General features: G+C 35.2%; 1 protein-coding gene across 3 annotated transcripts in view; it reads left to right on the top strand.

The window, feature by feature from the left end:
- The first annotated feature begins 4,059 nt into the window (after positions 1–4,059).
- Positions 4,060–25,994, top strand: part of LOC110038501 (BRCA1-A complex subunit BRE) — a 67,182-nt gene continuing 45,247 nt past the window's right edge. For all 3 annotated transcript variants that reach the window (XR_002295431.1, XR_002295432.1, XM_020743366.1), the window contains exons 1-6: positions 4,060–4,245; positions 4,339–4,426; positions 4,525–4,726; positions 4,796–4,886; positions 7,045–7,080; positions 7,233–7,331. Coding sequence is in view for 1 of the 3 variants with exons in the window: in XM_020743366.1 (XP_020599025.1) it covers positions 4,165–4,245; positions 4,339–4,426; positions 4,525–4,726; positions 4,796–4,886; positions 7,045–7,080; positions 7,233–7,331 (597 nt within the window). In the remaining 2 variants the exon portion in view is untranslated. The remainder of the gene's footprint in view (positions 4,246–4,338; positions 4,427–4,524; positions 4,727–4,795; positions 4,887–7,044; positions 7,081–7,232; positions 7,332–25,994) is intronic.

Raw genomic sequence — 25,994 nt, 5'->3', positions numbered from 1 at the left:
ATCAACAAGATCCAATGCTGATTATGAATGATTGGAAAGAAAATGGCTTTTTTTTATGGCTTCGTTGATGATATCTTTCACGTAGGGTTTACTACCATATATTTTATGCATCTACATAAAATTATTACTTTAAATGTGTAGGAAATATATGACTTAAACTTGTATGAATAAATATAAGTTGTTGAACATACCCCATACATTGGTGAAACATACAGGTAAGGTCGGTACAACTCTGGTCTCCTTAAAGTTCTTTCGCGCAACATGATAGCAAATAGATCAACATGTTCGTCTGCAAGCCACTTATTTAATAGTATGTCTTCGAGTGCCGATCGGTAAATCAAAATATGACCTTTATTAATTATAACGTCGCTGCATTGATAAGAAAGAGAGTTTGTTTTAATTAAATACAACAAAATTACTAACATTAAAAGAGTGTTGAACATTTACTTACCGTCCAGTGTATTTAGATAGACACTGGTCTATTTCTTCCTGCATTTTAATTGGTATCAATGACCTACCAGGATACTCAATAATTGAAGCCAGATGACGTAGCTGCAAAAGAAAACAATCCATGGATAACACAAAATAAGAACATATAAGGTATGCTTCGAAGCACATAGCTACATTTTTTTTCTTACAACTATAACATATTTGTCTGCATTAGAACTGTGGCTTTGACTCGAAATTTGTTGATAACCAGCTGGATCTAAGCTTTCTTCATCTAAATTAAATTCAGTATGTACATTTTCATCTGAAACTTGGACCTCTTGGGAATCACCCTTTTTTGAATTAGTATTTACAGCGGAAGTCAAAAGACGCGTCTAAGAAAATATTGTTAGAAAAAATAAAGTAGGAATGTATATCATATAGTACAAATTAGAATAACGTACTCACCGAATGAGACAGAGATTTAAGAACACCCTTTATTGCTTGTTCTACTTCTTCGGGGTCTTCTTCATGGATTGTCTCATCTGTCTCATCACCCAAATCTGCGTCTTATGCTTCTCTTGTTGTTTCTTTAGCGTCTTGGGCCTGTCCGGGAACATCTGTATGTACAGGATCAAATGAATGCACAATATCCTTTGTAGGATCAACAACATCCACATAGGTTGTACTTGGGAACAAAAAATCAGTGTATTGTGCATGTCTTATTGTTTCTTCGAGAACATCTATATTTACACGAGAAACATTATCCACATCATCGTTTTTTCTAAGTCTTCTATTGAACTGGTATTAAGATACAGGGTGGTCCACTTTCCTCTTCTGCTGATGTCCACTGCTGCTGGTCTTCTTACTTGTATCAGATATTGTTTTCTCAACAACATTGTCAGCCTTAGTTCCAAATAATCTGTGCACCAAACCTGTCAGGGTGGACAATGCTTCTACCACATTATTCATCTGTCTACTCATACCAGTCACTGTATCTTATATATTTAAGCTTATTTGTTCTTGAGATTTTAGCATCTGATATGGTACCCCAAAATCAGCACTCTCCGTCGTATGTCCAGGTACTGGGTTATATCACTAGAAACAATTGTACCATTGGCATACGATCTGGGTGAAAATGATCCTGCAGTAGTTTCGTGTTGTGGAAGTTGCCTTGCAGGACTCGGTGGTCCCTGCTCTGGATTTTCGAGTAGTTGTAATTCATCGTCCCTCAAATGTAAGAATATGTCATTAACCTACAATAAAAATGTATTCGTCAAAATTGTTGCAAGTATTCTTAAAAAACTATTAAACAGAGGTGCCAACGAGCTGTAATAAAAAGCCCCCTCAAGCTTCTTCTCATGGAGACCTTTTTTTTTTTTTTCTTTTTTTTTTTTAATTCCCCATATTTTGTTGAGAATTACTATATCTGGTAGAGCATTATTTAAAGATTTTGAATGTCTGAATTGAGACACCAATTTTTGATTATAAGCTCACCTCAAGCTTCATGTATGCAAAAGTTAATACAACAATTTTTGCTCCCTTTATTTTCTAAGAATTACTATATCTGGTGGAACATATTTCATTAATTACCGTTAAATTACCGTTAAAAGAAATACAAATCCTTGAATATCCCAATCCCCTTTTTCCTGCCTTAATTTCATGGAGGCGATTCTCACTTGATCGATGATAATATCACATATGACATCATGCCAATTAAAGGACGGAAAAGCTTGTACATTTACAACAAAACGAGATAGCTCTGCATGCATATGAAAATTGCTTGAAGGAAAAAATAAATTAGTTAGTATAAATTTCAAATACAACTGCTCAAAAGAAAGGGTGGAAGCTCCTTCTGCAAAAAAGTTTGTCGGTTGGTTCTTTATTTGTCTGGCATCCACATTTGATAGGGGTCATTTCTTCCATGAAACAGACTCTCCTCTGTTTGGCATCCCTATCAACAAAGTCACGTGGTCAGCATGTAACTTAACCTCATTTCCACCCATTTGGAAGACCCCCCCTCTCATTATCCCAACCTCTCATAATATGTAAAGTCATGACATTGTCCTGGGGATATCGGGGAATGTCAAAGAAATTGAACACCCTAATTTTCTTTAAATTATTAACAGTCTTCTCTAAAAGCAGATCTCACATTGCATCCAAGGCACCTCTCACTGCAGATGGACGACATCTACAGTTGAAAGTCCTTGCACTCATGATCCTGCAAATTAAAAAAAACAATAACACATTATTATAATAACAATCACAAGAATAACACATGAAATTGATGTGTTATTCTAAATTAACAATCATCCTTAACAGAAGCACATGAATAATACATGAATAAGACAAGAATAATACATGAGTAACACACCGACATAACACAATAATAATCCTACACAGAAGCATGAATAATACAGAAGCATAACTAATTACAACACTAAAATAGCACATGAAGTACACTTAATTAATAATCACCCTAAACACATTAATAATACATGAATAACATGGAAATAACACATGAGTAACACACCAGTAACATAGTTAAAACACAAGAAAATAATACATGAATAATATACGAATAATACAATAATAACACATCAAAACTATGTCATTAATTAACAATCATCATAAACAGAAGCATATCACATCAATAATACATGAATAACACAGAAATAACATATGATTAACACACCAGTAACACAATTAAAACACAGGAAAATAATACATGAATAATACACGAATAATACAAGAATAACACATGAAAACTATGTCATTAATTAACAATCACCCTAAACAGAAACATATCACATCAATAATACATGAATAACACAGAAATAACATATGATTAACACACCAGTAACACAATTAAAACACAGGAAAATAATACATGAATAATACACGAATAATACAAGAATAACACATGAAAACTATGTCATTAATTAACAATCACCCTAAACAGAAACATATCACATCAATAATACATGAATAACACGAAAATAACACATAACACACCAGTAACATAGTTAAACCACATGAAAATAATATATGAATAAAACACGAATAATACAAGAATAACACATCAAAACTATGTCATTGAGATATCTGTGAGTCCACCGAATTTGGTTTTATGCAGTTATTGAGTAGGGTTTCTTCTGTGCTAATGATTCAAAGCCATGTTGTGTTACTTGTGAGGTATTGTTGTATTTTTTATGTATTACTGGTATGTTACTTGTGTTCTATGCTATTGATGTAGTATTGTTGTGTTATTGTTGTGTTACTGATGTGCTATTTGTATTTCATTACTCTGGTTTAGATGCATACCGTGATTTTAACGAACGACTGGACGCCATGGTCACCTTCGCTTGAGTGCCGTAGAATGCCTAGGGTTTCGCCGGAGGATGCGCTTCACCGAGAAAGACAATATAGAGACTAAACCCTAAACTCGTAATAGTGCGGAGAAAATGAAAAGACATATTAGGCGGGTTTAGGTTTTCGCTCGGGCTGGGTCGCGAATACAAATTAAAATTATATTTCTTTTATTTTTATTTTCTTTAATAGATGGGGCTGGAGTTTATACATGACGGTATTTGATTGGATACACATGTAGTTTAACTCATGAGTTGTAATGAGAAATATTTTCATCCTCTTAAACAAAGTTAAAGCTGTTCTCACAGGCAAGTTCCAGTTCCTAAACTTTCACTTCCCAATCGTTCGCTCTCGGTTGATGCCACGGCCATGGTTTCAGAGCCGCCACTTCCACCTCCTATCTCCGCGCAGCTCAAGTATCTCCTTGTCCATTCCCCTCTACCATTTAGGGTACCCATTTACGCTGAAAACTTCTTTTTCAGAATCACTAACTCCGATTGAGCCCGAACCCTAACTTTAAGATCTAATCATGCTATTCCTCAGGTCGAACATATTTGGTCTGGTTGTAAGAATTCCCGCTTCTCCGACCGTTTTACCCTCTTAGTCCCTTTTTGCCTCGACTACGTTAAGTGTGAGTAAATTTCTTCTTAGCGTGGTTTCTCAACTCTCATTGCTTTACTTCTTCTCTTACTTTGGTTAAACTCACTAGATGTTTTTTTGTTGTGATAGGGGATGTTATATATAATGCCTTCTATCCCCTCTCGGCACCCGACATTGTCTTCTCTCCAGATGATGAAGAATTCCGACCGCTTCTTCCAGTTTTTGATCGTGAAGGGGGAGCGGAATGTCAGGCCCGGTTAATGAGAGGCAGTTTGTGGGAATGGAATAGCAAAGACCCTTCCAGGCTTTTGAGGCTTGTGCTTGAGATAAGGTACTTGGCTCGAGCGCCTGGCTCACAATCTTTTTGAGGTTCTTATTGTTGGTTTTTTCTTATTTGTAGGGGCTTGTATGTGCAATATCAGAGGATGCGTGTGGGGGAAATTAATGATGCAAGATTGAAGTTTGAGATAAGCACAATTCTCTCCCGGGAGGTTGGTTCAAGAGATGCTTTGCATTATTTGTGTAATAATTGGTACTATTGTCAAGAGTTTTGGATGTTGTTATTAATTACAGGGTGTGAGGCTTTTACGTTATTTTCATTGATGTTTCTCTATCTCTAGATCCTAAAAGAGTAAGCCTAAATCCTATAACAATCTTCTTTATTGTATTGTTTTGAAACATCTTAAATTTGGCTTTAGTTTCTTGTCTTTGCTTCGTTTGAACTTTTTTTCTTTTTCATCTTTTAATGGCAAGCGTTACGGTATTGGAATAGTGTGCAAGCCATTAGATCTGGATGTTGCTATTAAGAGAAATTAAGTGCTTACTTCATATTACATCCCAAATTAAGATTGACCTTTTTCTACAAGATTATGTCATCGGTAAATTAAAATTCAGAACATTGACAAAGGAAAAATCACTCTGGCTAACAAAATATGTTTTTTCTCATGTATCCTTACGTCCAACCTGTATATATTTGATTAATTATAGTTCCAACAAACTAATTGAGTGTGTTGGGTGAGTTTTATTTTTGGGTTTAAATGAATCATATCTCTAAAGCTTAGTTGTTCATTTCCTATGCCCAATTATATAGTTGAAAAATTCTCCAATAATTAAAATAATTATACCTGCTACTTGTATAGTGGAATTTGAAGCTGCTCCACAGTTTATAAATCGTATTATGCCAATATGCAAGGCATAATGACAGCGGTTTTCAAAATTTTTTTTTGTAGCAGAAACTATTCAACCTTAATTGTTTATTAAATTTGCCCAAGGCAAGGAATAAGAAATGAATAATGTTTTTTTTTTTTTTGCATAAATGCTTGACATACTAGTAGGCTTTTAAAGCCAGTAATCCAACCTAGTAATAAAAAGAATGCACATGCATGCATATTGGTGTACTCACTTATTTCGAATTGACATATTTTGTCTATAAAATTGTTTAATTGTGTCCTTGGCAATGGTGTATTCATTAATTGCTTTAAATCTTTTTTAATCATCATGCTTTTCAATCTTTATGAGCTTGAATGGGATGATGAAATTTAGAAGTAAGAAACTTGAAAGAAATTTGTATGGCTTTTTTAGTTCACCTACATATTGTTCTTCTTTTATCATTAAAGTATATTTATTTATTTATTTGTCTATGCTGGTTGTATACCTATTTCTCATAAAGTTATTAGTTCTTAATTCAACATAACCAACCCATTCATAAATTTATTAAAGAAAATTGATGCTTAGTATTTTTTAAGTGAACTTTATTTTTCTAATTCAATGACTAAAAGATGCGTGAATCGATGTTTAAACTTGCAACATGTGTAGAAATCTGTTACTGGTCAGAATAGCTGTGCACACCGCCATCTTGAAATCGAGATAATTGTGCAACTTGTAGAAAAGGAGAAATAACAACAAACATAATAGCACCTAAAAGGCTACAATAAGTGTCATGTGGTAACTTGGTATTTTCATGAAGCAGATGATGCAAGGATGTATTAGTTTACTAATATAATTTCAATATGTTTTATAGTGGGTAGTAATCATCATTAGAAGAAGTTTGTTGCCATAAGTAAATTTGTAGTCATAGACCCATGATAGATCTATGCCATTGAACATCACTGCACCACACACATCTCAATCTAGCTTCTTATAACCTTCCGGTAATGATTATGCCATTACAACTATTAAGCATGCATGGGCATGGGCATGGTTTGAGGATTAAAAATCATGAAAAAAGTATTCATGGTGAGGTATGATGAATGGAAAACGTTCAATGGCACTCATGCACATGCATTTTCGATCGAGCATATGGGTACCTAAGAAGCATGAATCACGGTGATTTAAACATGTTTAATAGCTTCCAAGAGCCATGGATGTTTAAAATCATGATTAAGGATCAAGAAAAAAAGTGATGTTGCTGGAATATAACTGTTATTAGGGAAAATGTTTTTCTATTCACTAAAATTTTCTGTTTGCTCTTAATGTTTTCTGACTGCTGATTTACTTGCTATTTGTAATAGTAATTCTACTTGCCATTCTTTTTCCATTCACAAATACTCTTTTTTTTCTCATGAGTTTGGCATTCAATTTCAATTTCATTTGTATACTTAAATTTAATTGGATTTTCTCCCCGAATAAAATTTATCCATTTTCTTACAGGGAATCGAAGTCAGTTTGATTTCTGGGCCTGACAAGGTATGCCTTTTTGATAGATAGTTCGATTTTATTATATTTATCAATAATATGATTGGAACTTTTCAAATTTTTATTCCAGTTTTTGATATAATTAGATATTCTTGATCTGCTCCGTTTACCCATTTTCATTTGACCTTCCCCTAATTTTTCAGCAAGAAGAGGTCAAATTTGTTGTGCCATTACTAGATGTGGATTTGAACAAACTTGTACATGCATGTCCTTGGAAGCAAGAACAAAAGATCTACTTGCAGGTTTTGTTGACCTCTCATGGCAATGTATCACATTATCATATTTTAAGCAGGAAATGTTGTTTGTTCTCGGATGTAGAGTTTTAATGTTTTTGTATTAACATTGTAAATTTTACAAGTGAACATTTCAACCACTTTCTCATTATGCTTTGACAACCCAGCGGTAACCTTTATTTTTTCTCTCTTTATTCTACTAAGTATCATGTTTTGCATTTTTTTAAACAGGTTTTTTTAAGGATTCCTTTTTTAGATAGCTGAAGCTTAAAAATAAAGTTTGATTAAGGGCTTTAAGCCATCCTGAATTTTTTTTTTTAATTTTTGATAAATTATTATAGCTTTTACCTTTTTTGATAAAAATGTATCTTTGAATTTTAAGATTCTGCCAAGATACAATTTGAGAAACCTTAGCAATATACACTTTGACATCCGTACTGCTTTGTAAGGCATCCTTGGGTTTCCAGATGGGGACATAATTCTATTAGAATTATTAGCCTAATCATTATGCTAATTACTGCTACAGTTATTATTAGCTGTTATTTGATTTCATTTGATTCATTATTTCCTTTTTCATATTTATGTATTTCTTAGTTGGTCAATTTATGAATTTGTCTTTTCTTTATTTGGACATCGTAATATGTATTTAAGCTTCTCTTTCTATCAATAAAAGTATGCTGTTATATTCTCTAAAATTTGACATGGTATCAGAGCCATGGCTATATCCTTAGAACCTCTACCCTAGCCGCCGGCCAAGTGCAAGTTTTCCTGTGTTTCCTCCTCTGTTACGATTGTTTTATCACAATACTTGCCGCATTACTTACCGTGACACCTCTTCCTGCACCTATTACTGCTTTGCCACATTACTTGCCTTATCGCACCTTCTGCTTTACCGCGATACGTGTCTTGCCGCACTGTTGTTTTACTGTGATACTGTTGCTTTGCTGACTGGTTGCTTGCTGCATCTCATCAGATCAAAGCCTGTCTATCGGCCTATTCTCCTTGTTGTTTTTTCCAGGGTTTCTTCCCGACAGTTTTTCTCCAAGTTTTTCCTATCTCGGCAACCTAATATAACTTTTGGCTCGGTTGGAATGATGACAGACTCTTCCACCACTGAGCCGTTTCCCGATGATGTGCTTGAGTCCACTGGAGTGTCGACATCGATCTCAATTCCTCTGCAAATCGGTGGACCGAAAAACCACATGAACTTTCTGATCACCGCTCATAAACTGAACAGATCTAATTTTCTCCAATTGTCTCAAGCCGTGTTTTTATTCGTCAAGGAACACGGGAAATTTGGTCATCTCACGGGCATTATTCGTAAACCTCCTAAAACTGACCTGACTTACGAAACGTGGGAAGTGAAAAATTTCATGGTCTTGTCATGACTGATTGACTCCATGGAAACAACGATCGGACGTTCGTATATGGTTCTCTATTCACGTTCGTATATGTTTCTCTATTCTGCCAGTGCCCTATGGACTGCAGTTTGTGATACCTACTCAGATGCATGAAACTCCAACCAACTTTATGAGGTTTCTAAGAAGATTTGTGAATCAAAATAAAGATCAAGAACAGTGACCTAGTACTACAATGATTTGATGGCCTTATGAATGGAGTGCGATCTTTATTATGACTACACATGGAACTTTCCCTATTCTAGAAAATTGTAGAAAACAATCGCATGTTTCAATTTCTGGCTGGTCTTAACAAAGAACTTGATTAAGTCCGGGGCTTTATCCTTGGCCGGGATCCCCTTCCTTCCACCCGTACTACTTTCATTGAAATTCAATGCGAAGAGAGCCAGAGATATGTGATGCTCGACACTTCCACCTCAGTTGAATCATCAGCCTTGGCCACTAATAGTATTCAACACTCGTCAAAATTTTCTCTAGCCACTGGGTCCAATTGTGAATACTATCACAAACCCAACCATACTCGAGAAAAGTGTTGGAAACTTCATGGGAAATTGATATACAAACTTTCATCCAAATCCTCCTTTGCCAAGGGTCTCACTACGACATCTGAATTTACTACGGTACAACCAACTCTTATCCAGAACACTCTGGAATCGTCCGATTCTCTTATGAGTCAGATAGAGCAATTAATCAAATTGCTCGGATCCAATTAATTTACTTTCGGCCGGTCAACCTCCCACGTCCATTAAGGTATCACTCCTATGACACTCACTTCTTTTTCTATTACATGAATTATTGATTTAGGTGTCACGTACCACATGACTGGATGCTCTCAAACTTTCTCAACATATTATCCATGCTTTGAGAAAGACAATTAAAATTGCTGATGACTCCTGTAGCTCTATTGATGGTAAAGGATCAGTTGTGTTAATAACCATTCTAACTCTGGAATATGTGTTACATGTCCCTCTGTTGAAGTGTAACCTGCTATTTGTTAGTAAGCTGACACATGATATGGATTGAGTTACTAATTTTTCTCCTGATGTTTGTTTCTTGCAGGATCGTCTTTTAGGGAGGATGATTGGAATTGCTAAAAGAGTAACTAGGTTCTACTTCTTTGGAGAGAAAGACACTGAGAATGAGGGCACTTCTAATAGTTGCATTTTTTTCTCGATCAACTGAATGTCCTATTATGCTGTTGCATTATCGTTTAGCTCATCACAGTTTTCAGTATTTAACAATTGTATCCTATTTAAAACAATTGTATCCGTCGATGTTTACTAATAAAAATCTTGCTAACTTCAAATGTGAGGTTTGTCAATTAACTAAACATAATCACGTTCCTTATCCATCTCATCCTTACATGCCTTCCGCTCACTTTTCTCTTATTCACAGTGACTTGTGGGGACTCTTTCGCACTCGCAGCTACACTAATAAACGGTGGTTCGTTACTATAATTGATTTTCACACTCGAATGATGTGGTTCTATATCCTAAAAGATAAATATGAAGCTGCAGTTACCTTTAAAAACCTTCACTCGTTTATTTTGATCCAATTCAAAATTTCAATTCAAGTTCTTCCAACCGATAGTGGTCGTGAATTTTTTAATTCTATTTTAGGTGAGTTCTTGGTAAGTAAGGACATTATCCATCATAGCTCATGTATGGACACTCCTCAACAAAATGGGGCAGCCGAAAGAAAAAACCGACACCTTCTCGAAGTAGCTTGATCCATTATGTATCAATCTAATGTCTCGAAAAGGTTTTGGAATAATGTCATGCTTACTACCACCTATCTCATCAATAGAATTCCCACAAAAACTCATAGTTTTAGAGCTCACTTAGGCATCTTAATGTCATGTTTTTCTACCAATCGGTTCTTCACCAATCTTTTCTTCACCAATCTTGAACCTAAAATTTTTGGGTGCTCTGTCTTTATTCGGAACATTACCCCTAATCTTAGTAAGCTTGATCCCAAGTCTATAAAATGTGCCTTTCTCGAATATTCTGCCACTCAAAAAGGCTATTAGTGTTTTGATCCTATCTTAAATAAACTCCATGTAAGTGCAGATGTTTCCTTATTTAAAAGTGTTCCCCGCTTCCCTGCCACTGCCTCAAGTGAAGGGAACGTGATTTCTTGGACACTTCTCTTTATCCGACCCCTGTGATATTTCTCCAACCACTATATCCGAAGAGCCTTCTATCCCTTTGGATCCACCACCTATCAAACAACCAGAACCTCCTCTCATTCTCCGTGTCTATACTTGGCGCACTCATGGTCCCACTCTGGAGCCCGCTACCTCTGTACAGGACATAGAATTCGCTCCAAGTGACATCCTTAAAATTAACACCACTCTGAACAAGGTGAGTTCTTTTGTCGAGGTATGTAATCAGACAAGCTCTCTTTATTCCATAAAAAAATATATTTCTTTCCACAGTGTATTGTCGACCTAGAAAGCATTTGCTGATGCTATGACGGATCATCACCTCCTATCCACAATTGAAGCAGCATTAGTTGATCCTTCTTGGAAAGCTGCAATAATGGATGAAATGAATGCTCTTTAGCGAAATCATACATTAGATGTTGTGGACCTTCCTCTAGGTAAGAAAGCAGTAGGGCGTTGTTGGATTTTTAGTACCAAGTTTAACTTCGATAGATTCTTTGAACACAATAAGACACGTTAGTTGCCAATGATTGCTCACAAAGATACAAAGTTGATTATGAGGCGATTTTTGCGTTAGTTGCTAAATTAAACACTATTTGGGTCCTACTTTCTCTTGCTGTAAATTTGGACCGGCCTTTGCTCCAACTGTATGTTAAAAATGCGTTCCTAAATGAGGATCTCACAGATGAGGTGTACATGTGCCGCCCTCCAGGCTTTGGCTCTATTGTTCCCTGGGGATAAGTGTGCCGACTGCAGAAGTCCCTCTATGGACTGAAGCAATCCCCAAGGGCCTGGTTTTGACAAATTCACAAAGGTGGTAATGGATCATATTTTTTCACAGGCCCAATCAGATCATACTCTCTTCTTTCAGCATTCCTCCACCGGCAAAATTGTTATCCTTATCGTCTATGTCGACGATATTGTGCTCATAGCTAATGATCTACCAAGATTGGAATCTCTATAAGATATTCTTGCTATTTCATTTGAAATGAAGGACTTGGGGGCACTGTGGTACTTCTTAGGCTTGAAAGTTGCTCGGTCATCTCGGGACATTTGTTTGTATCAGTGCAAATATTTGTTTGATCTATTGACAAAGAATAACCTTTTTCTTTGCATACCAGTAACAGTCTGAATCAATCCCAATGAGAAATTAACTGATGTTCTTAGTGCGATTCCGGTGAACAAGATTCACTACCAATGATTTGTGTGAAAACTTTTTTACCTTACCTATACTCGCCCCGATATTTATCACATAATAGATATTGTGAGTCAGTTCATGTATTATCCATTTGAGCACCATCTCCGAGTTGTCTACAGGATTCTTCATTACTTAAAAGGCACACTGAGCTCAAGTTTATTTTTTTCACGTTACATCACTTATTCTATTTCTGCTTATACATATGCGGATTGGGCCTGATCTGTCTATGATCGACGATCCATTTCAAGATATCGTTTACTTGTGTGAGAAAATATTGTCCGTGGAAAAACAAAAAACAATCACTTGTGGCTCGGAGTAGTGCTGAAACCAAGTTTCACTTCATGTCCTTGGGTATCTTCGAATCTTTCTGGTTATGCATCATGTTCCGTGAATTACATATGTCAGTCTCTGCTCCTCTCCGGCTGTTCTATGATAATAAAACAACAATTAATATTGCCTATAATTCAATCTAGCATGATCAGACCAAACATGCGGAGATTGACAAACCCTTCATTTAAAGAGAAGCTCGATTCATGGGAGATTTGTATTTCATTTGACTCATCTGATAGTCAAATTAACAGATTTCCTTATAAAAAATCTTGGCATTGTTTGATGATTTCAAATCTAAGTTAAACATGATAGACGTCTATGCTTCAACTTGAGGGGGAGTAGTAGAATTATTAGACTAATTACTACGACAATTATTACTAGCTATTATTTGATTTTATTTGTTCCCTTTATTTCTATTTTCATATTTATGTATTGTAATATTTATTTATATCTCTCTTCCTAATAATAAAAATATGCAGCTATATTCACTAAAACTTAACAAATTCATTGTTATTTTTAGCTCCTTTATGCCTATTTTGTATAATAATAAATTGAGAATTTTTTTAGATGGCCGTCATATCTAAACACTACTACTTATCTATTTTGGAGTGCTCTCAACAACTACACATTCAATTTTATGGCCTCCATAGTTTATTTGGAACAAATGTTTAATCTTGCTGATACATGATTATCAAATGGTTAGAGGAAGATTTTTTTGGTTAAGTACTAGTATTTATTTGTACCTTATTCTGATCTGCAAATTAAATATTTTTTCTTCACCCCCTTCTCCTTGGTACTCACACGCTGAATGTAAGCTAGTTAGTTCAATGTTAAGCCGCGACTGGATATGACTTCTTGTTCTTCACCTGAAAAACTTAAAAGAGTCATACCAAAGTCTTGTTGGAAATTTGGAATTATTTCATGATACAATACTTGGTTTTGATCTAATAATTGATGTGCATGGGAAGATCTCCTTGATGAGTTGAGATTGTTTTTGCCGTTAGGATTCAAATGAAGGTTGATTCTGTTAGGTAAGGAGTGAAGTGGTTATTCAGAATTTGGCTGGGTTGAGTGTGAGATTTATTCGTAGGATAATTAATGGAATTGGATAGCTCTCAAGTTTTACATTCTCTACTTGTTGATCCCAATCTTAAGGGTTCGAGGTTATAGAAACCTCAAGAAGAGATCTAGTGGGTTTAAAAGCTGCATTGTTTTTAATCATTATGCTTGCTTCTGGGGTATGAAACTGTTCCTGTTGCTTTCACTAGCCTTGGCTAAATCAATTCTTGCTGCTCAATGTAGTAAGGATGCAAACAGTAATCTCCTAAAGGGCTGAGTGCCCGTTTGATGTCCAACCGGTGGAAAAGTGTTTGGAGGCCCTAGAGACAGTGCAATACAGTTCTTGGTTGTTATCTAGTCATTGGAGAAGGGATGATTGAAGAAAAATGTGGTAGGAAATTAAATATGTGGTGGGATAGGGAAAAAATGATGAATTTAAAGGAGATTGCTTTATTCCTTGCCCTAACGAGGCTTTAAATATTCTTACGAGGTTATTAAATAAGAAATTAATAATAAGAAAACAAATAGCATAGGGAAAAAAAATACACTAAGATGCCTTATTTTCAATAATTTTACAGATCGTTAAATAAGAAAACAAATGCAAAGCTCTTTAATTGAAGAAGACCGATCCTTTCTTGCTTGACATAGAGCTCCACGCTCATCATGGCTTCCCCCTTAGGCTCATTTACTGGTGTGAGTAGCAGGAGATGGGGAGAGGGCTTTACTTCCTTAGAAACTCATTGCTTGTTTGGAAGTTTTTTCATTCTTGGTAAATTTTTAGGTATCTTTCAACCAATTTTATGGTGGTGATACTGATATCTATGATAAGGTTCTCCTATAACAGACCTTTTATTTTGATATTAAGATCTTCCATGTCAGGAACCACCCTGTGTTTCTCTTCAATGCCAAATGATTTCAATTTTACTGTATTGTTAATGGAGTAGATCATTATGTTGGAAGTCCAAATACATTGTCTATGTTCTCCTTGACTATTCAAAATGATCTATAATGGATCAACATTGCTTTTTGCCCTTTCCTTTCAACTTATATTTTCATAAGGCAATCAAACCAAGTCTTTGCATTTGATCAGATACTTATTATGGCAAGTTTTGTATTTCTCATGTGACCCTTTAAGGTTTTCCACTTTCTAATGGATCTTTAGGATCACTCCTAGGACTTATAGCACATGCCAGAACTCTTATTTTTCATCTTCACCATTTCAAATTAATTCATGGTGAAATTTCCTTTAAATGAATTTGACTATGAAAAATTTAGACAACCTCAAAAGGAGATTTTGTCGCTGATCCATTTATGGCTTGGTTGTATGCGAACTTGATGCAAGGAATGTTATCCTTTGTATGTCTTTGGATACAAAGAATTTGTCTAACAACATCTGAATTTTAGTCCTATTGACCATCTCTATTTAAATGTTAGTCTGCGAGTGAAAGGAGGTGCTCCGTTTTAGATCCGTGTTCATCAGCTTCCATAGTGCACCTCATAAAGTATTGAGGTACTGATTGTTTGTGTTGTAAATAATGGAGTTGGGAAGTTCAAAATGTCTCCATGCATGCTGAAACAAAAACTTGATTGCCACCAAATTAGCAAAGCCATAAAATCAGCTACAAATCCCCATACTAGACAATAGGAAAATGGAAATGACCAAAAGTTTTTTTTTTTTTCTTAAAAAAAAATAGAACATCCTAAAAGTAGAAATTCTAAATATTGAGAGTTCTAAAAATAGAAAACTCTAATTTCTCTCCTAAAAATCCGACAAAATGATGAAACTGTCAATAATTCATGAGTTACCAAGTATACAACATAACATGCTTTCCATCCAACACAATAGAATAAATCATCCTTGCAATTTACTAACAAGATCTAAAAATAGCCTTTATGTTGTAGTTCATTTAAAATAGATAAATATTGTGTTTAGAATTCACGAAGACATATGCTAAGTTAGTCCTTCAGTCCTCAATGGTCATTGTCATCATCATAAATAAAATTACTTTGATCACAACATTGTGATCCTTATGAGATAGACTTCCTTGCCAATTTTGTCTTCTTTAAGGAATGGTGCCCAAGGCATGTTAAGTACATCGTTTTGTTTTCTCTTTTCCTTGGTAGAATTTCAATTGCTGTGACTACTTCCATAAGCACCACTTGCTGTATCCACATCCATTCAAGTTAAATCTTTGTTAACAAACTCCCAAACATCATATTTAGTAGTCTCATAATCCAATTTTTTAGTCAACAATTCTTTGACATCAGCAATGTCATCAAAAGAAATTGGGGCAGTTGTTATCTATGCATGCCCCATTGGATCAAACCCATGAGAAATCTCCCCTTTTGCTTCATGTAAAGCTTGAATCTCATTTATTCTAATCTTTGTATCAATACTAAGCCTAGTAGCTGGAAGTATTAGTACTAACTCTAATATTTTGGGAGTATTTTGTTCGTATACAATCTCAAACGGGCTGCGACCTTTTGATTGGCTAGTGGACTGGTTTTATGCAAATTCAACCTAATGAAGAATCAAGTCCTACTGCCAAATATTAGTGTCTACAAAACATCCGAGGTGATTTTTTAAACTCTAGTATATCACTCACGTTTGTCGACTTGTCCGGAGTTGCGCATCAGAACTGAAGTGTAACTTGGTATCCAACATTTCCCTTAAACTTCTCCAAATTTGGCTCAGGAACTGCATATCTCGATCAAAATACTGGTCATGGGCACACCGTGAAGGCAGAGGATCTCTTTGAAGTATAAATCTTCAATGTTGAGAGGTGTTCGTTGTCTTATGGTAAAGTGTGCCATTTTGGAGCTTCGATCTACTAGCATCATAATAGATTTTCTGTTTTACTATGTCTAGGGCTAGCCTACTATTAAGTCTTTGTCACGTCCTCCCAAGACAACTCTAGAACAGGTACGCCATTCTAAAGTTTAATATGGTATAACCAACAACAGTATTCTTTAGCACAATTAGGGCCGGAATTGCAAATAGACTAGTAGTCTAACAAACCAAGCCTCTTGCCATCTAGTATGTAACCTGCTTTTTCAACTCATACTCGGTTGAGCGCATCTGATATTTATGTTTATTTGGAATGAAATTTATGATATGCTAGATGACCCTCAGTGGTGGCAACTCAGGCGATAGACCATGTGTCAGGACATCCTAAAATTCTCTCAGCAAGGGTTGCATTATGTCTAGTATTAGCTCCGTAGATTTATTGTCTTTTAGGACCCCCAATATTAGTCCTATTAGTGCTTCTCTCAACGCAGCGAAAAGGTAGTTTGTGACACTATAATCTTAGTTTTTATATAAACATATGTTTCCTCCGATTCATTCCAGGATAAGAGTGTGATACACTTCCTATTCTGGGCGAAAGAATGCATTTTTGTAGCCGTCATGACTTGTGCAATGATCATACTATTACGCATGACCTAATAGGATGTGACAAGCATCCCAATGCACCACATTATGCCACACTTGATTCTCTAGCTTGTCCTTAATTGAAACTGCTAGTAAGCTTTTATGCTTTTATTGTTAACAATAATCTATTGAAACTGCTAGTAAGCTTTTATTGTTAACAATAATCTTTTTTTTTTTTTTCAATGAAGTCAGAGAGTATGGTTGAAAATGTTTTTGGTTAGTGAGGCTTAACTTTTTTTACTATCCTTGTAGATATCACATTCTCACAATTGTCTATCTACAATGAGATTGCACATTCTTTTTTTTTCATGGTGTAAAGAGTATGAAAGTTGTTGTGGTGGAAACAACCACTTATACTCTCTCGTGGAATCAATTTGAAGGATTCATCGAACCATCATCGTTTCTCCCTTGTCGGCTAGAAGCTGGTATTCCTTTTTTGTTATCACGTTTTTCTATTTCTTTGTGCCACTTTCCATTTTTTCTACTATTCCTTAGTGAAAGAGATTACTCTTTTATTTGGACAACCAAATACAATATTTCTAAAATCATGACACTTCCTTGTTGAGAAGGATTTGAGTGTGCTAGTGGCACCCACTTTGTCTTCACCTTAGGCTGGTTTCTCGTTGCAAGTTTGGGTGCTCTTATAGGCGTGCTCTTATTGATTGATCCTAAGTTTGAGCCATATTTGTAAAATGTGGTGGTCCTCTTGTGATGATGTTGTTTATTTATCTTCAAAGCTAGGGTCTGCACATCGAGTCAGGACCACAAAGGCTGCAACTGAACCATATTACCGATGGATGGCTTCAATCCTCCAAGATACATCGATAATATGTTCTCCACTGGTTCAACAAATTTACATTTCATTATGTGTTGTATGGCAATGTGATTCTCCACAGAAGAATCTCTCTAGCACGCGTTCTGGAGTTTTAAGAACACATTCTATCGGTAATGCGATGGAAGGTATTTGCGCTGCATTTCTCTTTTCATCTCATTCCATGTGATCTAATTTTTTCGCTATAAAAAATGCTTTAGATTCTATCACTGTAATGATGCTTTCTTCGTGAGTTTGATGGTTGCAATTTAACTCGTTCTTTCTTTAGAATGTCCTTGTACTTAAAAGTTTATTTTATTGTTTTATCCACTTAATGAATTCATTTAGATCCAGATGTCTGTCAAAATTTTGCAAGTCAATCTTCATGACACTAAAATTATTTCCCCTCATATGGTATTCAATTCCAAAATTTTGGGGCATTAGTTCTTCATTGCCATAAACTTCATGGTGGAAGAGGTTGATTTCCTTCTTTTGATCCGTCAATTCACCATTATGGCTATTAGTGATCTCTCCGGGTTGTCTTCTCTCAAAGATAGCAAACCTTTGTTGCAGTCGAATGTTCTCCCTTTCCATTTTCTAATGTGATCTCTTGGACACTTGCTATATTTCCTTTTGGCGACGACATGGTGTACCTTTTCTCTTAGTTAGGGTTTTGGTTGAAAAAGAAATTGGCTGTTTAGGGTTAGGATTATGGATGAAAGGTGTAAGGATGATTTTGGTGGAGTTTTTATGTTAGGTTATGTGAATTTTATACTTTGGAGTTGGAAAACAAACAAATCTCTAAAGATTTAGGGTTTGTCGGACTTTGACTTTAAATGATGCCATTCAAGAATTTCTATAAAGTGTGGGAAGGTTAGGAGATGGGTTAGAAATGTTTTAAGATGAGAAACATAAGTGAAATGACGACGGTGGTTGAGGAACGGTAAAAAAAATGTTTAGAAAAAATGTTGCTATATAGCAAACTGCACACATCAACACATCTGGCGCGTAGGAGGTCGTTAGACATCCTAGAGAGATCACCAGTTCAGTCCACATAGGCTACAGGTACACTCCTTGAAAGAGAAGAGAATATATCACTCAAAATATTGGAAAAACAGCGAAAAATTGTTTCCAGATAACATAAATTAAAGCCAAACTCTCCAAAACCAGGTTCTAAGCAATATACGTTATACCGAGACATAAATTAAAACCCTAATTCTAATTAAATTTATATTAAAGGGGGAAAACTAGGGCTGGCAGGAGTAACAGAGAGGAGAATCCCACTACAGGCCTCCCAATTCTCGTCTCGCATATTTGGGAGGGATTGTGAACTGGTTCTGCGCGAGACGCTGGATATGCGGTCTTCCGCAGGACATCTGCATCAATGAATTTCTTACAATATTTATTAAACAATATTTTCTTTGTTTGTAGTAATAGTTGGTGTCATATTTTTTTGCATGAGTTGATGAAATTCAACCTTATACTTCTCCATTGATAACTCTCATTGATATAAATTGTGGAGTTTTAGGAACAAGTCCTATCGATAACGGAGGAGAAGATATTTATGTTATATTTGTAGAAATCTAGAAAAGAATTTTATTTCTTGCTCTACTCAACGCATTACTCTTACTACACACACACATATATATTCTGAATTATATAAAAATAATAAAAAAAAGAAATGTTTAGTAAATAAACACAATTAGTGAATTATATTATGAGGAAAAAATAAATTACTTCCTAATCAAGCATGCAGATTGACTCTCTCATATAATATCTTTTTCTTCATTTTAGGCTACGTAGTTATTTTACTATTTCTTGCTACTAAAGTCATTACAAATTTTTCCACCATAAGGAATCATTTTTCTTGTTTGATGGCTGACAACTTAACTCTCCTATTTTTTGCTTCTATTTTTTTGGAATATCTTTGTATTCAAAGATTCATTCCACAGTCTTGAGGCATTCAATTAACGAGTCTGAATCCATATGACCATCAAAATTCAACAAGTCCATCTTCGTCTCAAAGTGACCATCTCTTCTTTGATTTTTATTGCCAAATCATCGAGATCTTGGCTCTTCGTTCTATGAGACCTTCTAGTGGAAGGGTTTAACTTCTTCTTTTCCATCCGGTGGGTCACGGTTATGGTTATGGATGACTTCTTCAAATCGTCCTCTTTTAAATTTAGCAAGTTTTTGCTGCAATTAGAATATTTTTTATTGCACGTCCTTCTTGGTGAGTGCTTGAACACCAGTTTGTAGGTTTATCATTGGTGGCATGGTGGCTTTTCCCTCAATCTATGGTTTGGCTAGAGGAAAAGTTATGGTTTTGGGATTTTGAGGGAATTTGGTGGGGATGTGAAGATGCAGGTTTTGAAGATTTAGGATTTGGAATATAAAATTTGGACCTAAGAAGCGTTCTAGTGCCAGGGTTAAAAGTCGCCAATTTAAGATTTCTTGAAGATAATGTTTGCCAGGATCGAGATCTAGCGATGTTTTGGATGGTGGGAAAGATGACTATGATTAGATTTTGACTGAAAATAGGAGTGGAACAATGGAGGATAGCAGCTGTCAGCATTAATTGAGGGTGTAAGGAGGGTTCGATGGCTTGAATGTTGAGTAGAAACAATGTTAGGGAAGATCCACCGCTTGCACTCTAATACGATACATATACACAATTTGTAAGAGCAAGAATACAACACCTTAAAAGAGAGAAACTTGAGAGCAGCTCGCAAAATTCATAAACCAATTCAAAAGCTGCAGCAAGAAATCGGAGCCCTGAATGGATAGTTAACCCCATTGGCGCAACCAGATCTGCACTGATTCAGGACAAAACTGAATTGGAATGGGTTTGTCTGTCTCACGTCCATCTGGGGTGGACGTCGCATCACCAAGGGTATGTATTTTCGATGATAATGCAGCAAAAATCAAAAGAACTACCTTGCAAGCAGCCTCATCGACATGATGCTTTATAACTTTGGACATGAACGGCATTGTACGCCCGCTTTTTGTTCAACCTCTTTCTTATGCCAACTTAATGAATGCAAATTTGGATGGGGCTTCATCTCTACCTTCAATTTATGTACCAACTTTTCCATGACCAGGTTCTTTTGTTTCCCTGACTAAAGATGACTAAGACGACCACTATCATGGCTTGAATATTAAGCCAATATGCTCCTTGGTGGGTTGTTCCTCCTGATTAAGCCACTGTGGCTATTGTCCAGGTTGCAACTGCAGCTGGTTTTGATATACAGATCATTGCGCAGCTCTATTGTTTCCACTATCCAAACTATGGGCTGAACTACTGGTTTGAGTGCTTTCACTTTTCAAATTTTTTTGGAGGTGGCTGGGGTTGCTGTTGGGGTACTGCATATATTATGACTGTTGTTGTACTTATTGATTTCATAGCTAATTTTTTTTGTACAGGCGTTCATCTTTTTAGAGATAAGCCATCAAGGCGATATGTAAATTTTGTTATTGCACTCTATTCTTTATTTCCATCCATTTCACAATAATCATCATCTGCTGCTTCACTTTTCCACCTTTTTTAATAGTTTAGTATTAAGTTTCTAGAAATTGGTACTTCTATAGTTTCAAGGCTGGCATGGCAAGCAAACATGCTCGTTCTTTTATTCTAGTCATTTTCCTTTTCAGCATCTCTTTTACAACGTGTCTTCCTAGCATTTTTTCCCCTTAAACTTTGTGTATTGTTCTTGGTTTAAGGCCAATTTGCCTCAATAATAAAAGAAATTGAGGATAATGCTAATTTTTCTTGGAGAGTTCTCATAGAAATTCACGAACTTCTGCACTGTTGAACTGAATATATGACTCAGTTGTTGCCATCGGATCGATGTTATAGAATTAATTCTCCAACATCCTTGCTAACCTTATCTACATTCTCAACAAATTATGTTCAAGACTTCACATTTGAGTGCATCGTTTCTTAGCACATCAAAGTGTGGCTGAAACCATCTGTTGGGTGAAGCTTTTGTTCTTATGCATGGTCTTACTAACATAATCAGAGATCTCTAGGAATTCAATTTCACCATGTAGCTTCTTGGCATCAACTATTGTCGTATTTCGGTAGCTTGAACTTCATAGCGAACTTAAATGACTTCTAAAATTTAGGCATATGTTAGGATTGTTCTCACATATGATGGTTTTCCAATGAAGGTGATGACCTAGTACACGTGCCATGAACTAACCCAAACTTGATTTCTATTAAATGCTGTGTATTTGTATTGACTTTCTAGTGAATCAGATTTCATATATATGTATATTTAATTATTTTGATGTCTACATATGCTTACCACAACCAAATTTTTAGTCCTTTACAATTTGAATGATTGTATATTTGGTTTTTTCCTCATACTTGTGATTATGCAATCATCCATATGATTAAGTTAGTAACTTGTGGTATGATTTATTGAACTTTGTGTGATATGATTAGCATAGCTCTATACAATTGCATTTTTTGGAGTTGTCCGGTGTTCAATTTGTTAACAATTACTCCCTTTGGGGTCCTGTGCATTCTTACGTGATTGTATTTAGCGTTAGCGATCTCTAACATATGAATCCTTGTGTGGAGCATTGAGATGGTAATGCTTGATAATGTAAGATCAGCACAAGTGTATATGGAGTTGATGATATTATGTAGATTATCAAAGGTCTTTGTATTCGATCATGATGATATGTTTCCCTCCATGTCCTGTAGAGGTGTGCATAAAAGATTCTGCATTAGATTGAACTCCAACATAATGTCACCTACAAACATATTAGCAGTTTAAGATGGTTATATAAATGTTGGATGACTTTCTAAGTTAATGTATTTTTAATTTTGGAGATAGTTGGGAAGGCTGTGTGCCTTCTTTATGAGGCATTGTATGATAAAAAATGTGGGTCATATTTGACATGGACTAAAGTGGAAAACATAAACTCGTGAGAGAAAAATTGGCCAATGATACAATAAGAAAAGTTAGTGGCTTCAAGGATAAAGTGAAAACAAAACAGATATATGAAGGAAATACTATGGCTTAAAGCGTGAGTTTGAAGTGTTAGAGTTTGTATTTCTGAAGGTTAGCCCACTGAAAGATGTGATCGTATTTGACAAAAAATATTAAGAGCATGGTATATTGAACCATTTGACATAGAGTTAAAAAGTCTGCTCATAAATTGCTGTTGCTGTTAAGTATATGAGTGATATTGTGTTTTATGTATCATCATTGATAAAGTGGGTTATAAATAAAAATAATAGGGTATTAGAAGCAGAGATTGAGGTACGATCTATATTGACATTTATAAAGAGGAATCTGATCAAGTTATAGCATATGATTTGAAACAATTTAGGAATAAGTATATTTTAAAGTTGAAATTGTTGTGGAAGAACGAAATTTATAAAGAAGCACATGTGAGAAAGATTCTAAGATTACAAGTTGTACCTAGAACTATTTGACTAATTGATACATGGATTGAAATGTCAAGGATGACATTTCTGTGAAATAAGAGACTATAATACCCAACTGTGCACTTAACCCGACTCTAACTTGAATGTGCAGTGTTTTTAATGCACCTGTTATGTTCTGCTTGAATGTAATTTTCTATGTGTACATGAGTGATAGTCTTTTTATGAACTTTTGGCATGATTGACAATTGTGATTCTTTTGTTTGCACACACATGTTTTCTAACAAACTTGCTTAGTGGGCAATCATATGATTCAACATCATTTTTATGACCAGTTGGCTAAACTTCTTACGATTTAATGATATTTGGTATGATACGATTGGCTCTATCATGCATGATTAAGCTTTCAATAATCATTTTGTCCAATTTTAGATCAATTTTTGCCACTATATTTTGCATTCAATGAATCATTTTTTGTATATTTTTCTAGATTTTTTTTTATCATTGCATTTAAATGTTTCAAATGGCTTGTCTGATTTATGAAAATGATGGCTAGTTACATAGACGCAAATGAGTGTGTACATGGGATGAAAAAATTGGCTAAAAAAGGTACCCACTAGTTGGCAGATTGCTAGAACCCTACACAGGAGGGCAAGTTCACTGGTTTGTTTTATTGGTTGGTAGAGGAACTGAATGCATTAAACCTAATACCTTAAGGAAGACATAACTACATGTATGCTTATGATTGATGGTAACCTCTTGGGTGAACGTATGAATGCAATGATAATGCTAAGCATATTATGAATGAATAGGATGATCTATTCTTGCTTACATGTTAGGAGCGATGTGAGATATAATGATTCATATTGGCATTAATTCATCTCAATTATGTCTCTTTATGGGATCCAAATCTATGTATGTTTATAAGCATTGCTTACTTTTAGCAACTAAACATGACACACATGTACAGTGTTATATACACTGACATAAATTGTTAATGTTATATAAATTAATGTATGCACAGTTGCTTATACATGATACTTGAAATACACTCATGCATGAGCATCATGATGTTTGTTCACACGATTCGTTGACGTGATTTTTATTACAATTGAAAGCATGCATATTTTTTTTCCTTGCATGCACTGAAATTTGAGGCATGTTTCGTATGACCTACTAGCTTAATGCCCACTATAAGAAGTAGCAGATCTGTGTGCTCAATTAGGAGGGAATTTATTTACTTGGAATATATTTCAATATTAGGCTTTTTTTCTTTATTATATATTGCTTATTTTTTGTTTTTCCATTTTTACGAGATTCCTATATCAAAGGGACCCTAATTTTCTATTTTGTGGATTAGTATGCCAACCATTTTATTACATATAATAAGATGTAATTCATTATCTTTATAGAATAAAATTTTTCTCAGAATTCTTCATAGTATTAGAGTCACCGTCCTCTCGTGCGAGCATAAAATGTGTCCTATCTCCCATTGCGAGGGCTCGGGACTCTCGCGCCTAATCTTTGGCATCGAGGTCGAGTGGCATCATCGACATTGATCTTGAAATTTTGGCTCTATAAATGAAAGATTCCAAATATTGGGCCTATAAAACTACTGCTTATTTGGTTGTGTTATGGTTAATAAATTCCATGTCCACCGATGATGGAGAAATTTCTGCTCCACTGCCAATGAGATATTGGAAGGCTGCACGTGAAACCTACTCTATCACTGGAAATCTTTCATAGTTATTTGAGATTGAGACCAGACTACATGATCCATGATTACTCAATATTTTAACACTCACATGTTGCTTGCAATTGGATATGTTTGAGATTTATTCTTGGAAGTGTCCTGATGATTTTGCTTTATATAAGAAGATCACTGAACAAACAAAGACCATGAAATTCCTCTTTGGCCTCAATAAAGACCTAGATGAAGTAAGGGTGAGAATCATTGGAACTAAACTCCTTAATATCATTTGGAGGTCTTTGTAGAAGTTTGAAGAGATGCAAGCATAAAGAAGTTATTGAGGGCAATCAAATACACTACACGATCTGCTGAAGGGTCAGCCTTGTACACTCGTAATTTCTCTCAAGATAATAAGCCTATGAAAGGACAAGCTTGGTGCGACCATTAAAAGAAACTAGGTTATGTGAAAAAAATGTGTTGAAAATTATTCGATAAACCTGTAGATTGGAAGCCATTTAATGGAAGATATGATAAAATTGTTCAAATATTGCTTTCACAATCAACAACAATGTAGAATTCAGTTTGTTCATCAGGGAGCGAATTGAGGTGTTGCAGACAATGTTTGATCATGGTTCCAATTCTGGACGAGTATCACAATTTACTGTCAAGCAATCTACCAACCTGTTAGCACACCAAAGTATTGTGTCGCATGCTCTTATTGTCCAAAGTAATAAAGCACCTCAGATCATTTGATAGGAGACAAACATTTTTAAATATTACAACCTATGTATGAATCACTCTACAATTCAAATAGCTTGATGATTTATTATCACTAATAGCAGGAATTGGATCATTCAAATTGATGACAGCTATTCAACTCTATTTTATTTTTTATGTTAAAAAATTATACCACAATCTACTCTTAATCAACAAACTTACAAGTAGGGCTGTCAAAAATGCTCTAAGTTCGCGAACAACTTTTATTCGGCTCGTTAGATAGCTCATGTTCGATTTGTTGGTTAAACAAATGAGTCGAACAAGAGCAATTTTTTTAGCTCGATTTATAAACAAGCCGAACACGAACAAAGGTTTGTTCGTTTGTGTTTGGCTCATTTTGACTTGAAATAATTAAATAATGAAATAAGAATATTTCTTTATATTAATTTTTTATATG

This window comes from Phalaenopsis equestris, unplaced genomic scaffold, assembly GCF_001263595.1.
Source record: "Phalaenopsis equestris unplaced genomic scaffold, ASM126359v1 Scaffold232974, whole genome shotgun sequence".
NCBI classification, from domain to species: domain Eukaryota; kingdom Viridiplantae; phylum Streptophyta; class Magnoliopsida; order Asparagales; family Orchidaceae; genus Phalaenopsis; species Phalaenopsis equestris.
The sequence above is the reverse complement of the archived record's forward strand: the minus strand, read 5'-3'. Positions and strand labels throughout refer to the sequence as shown.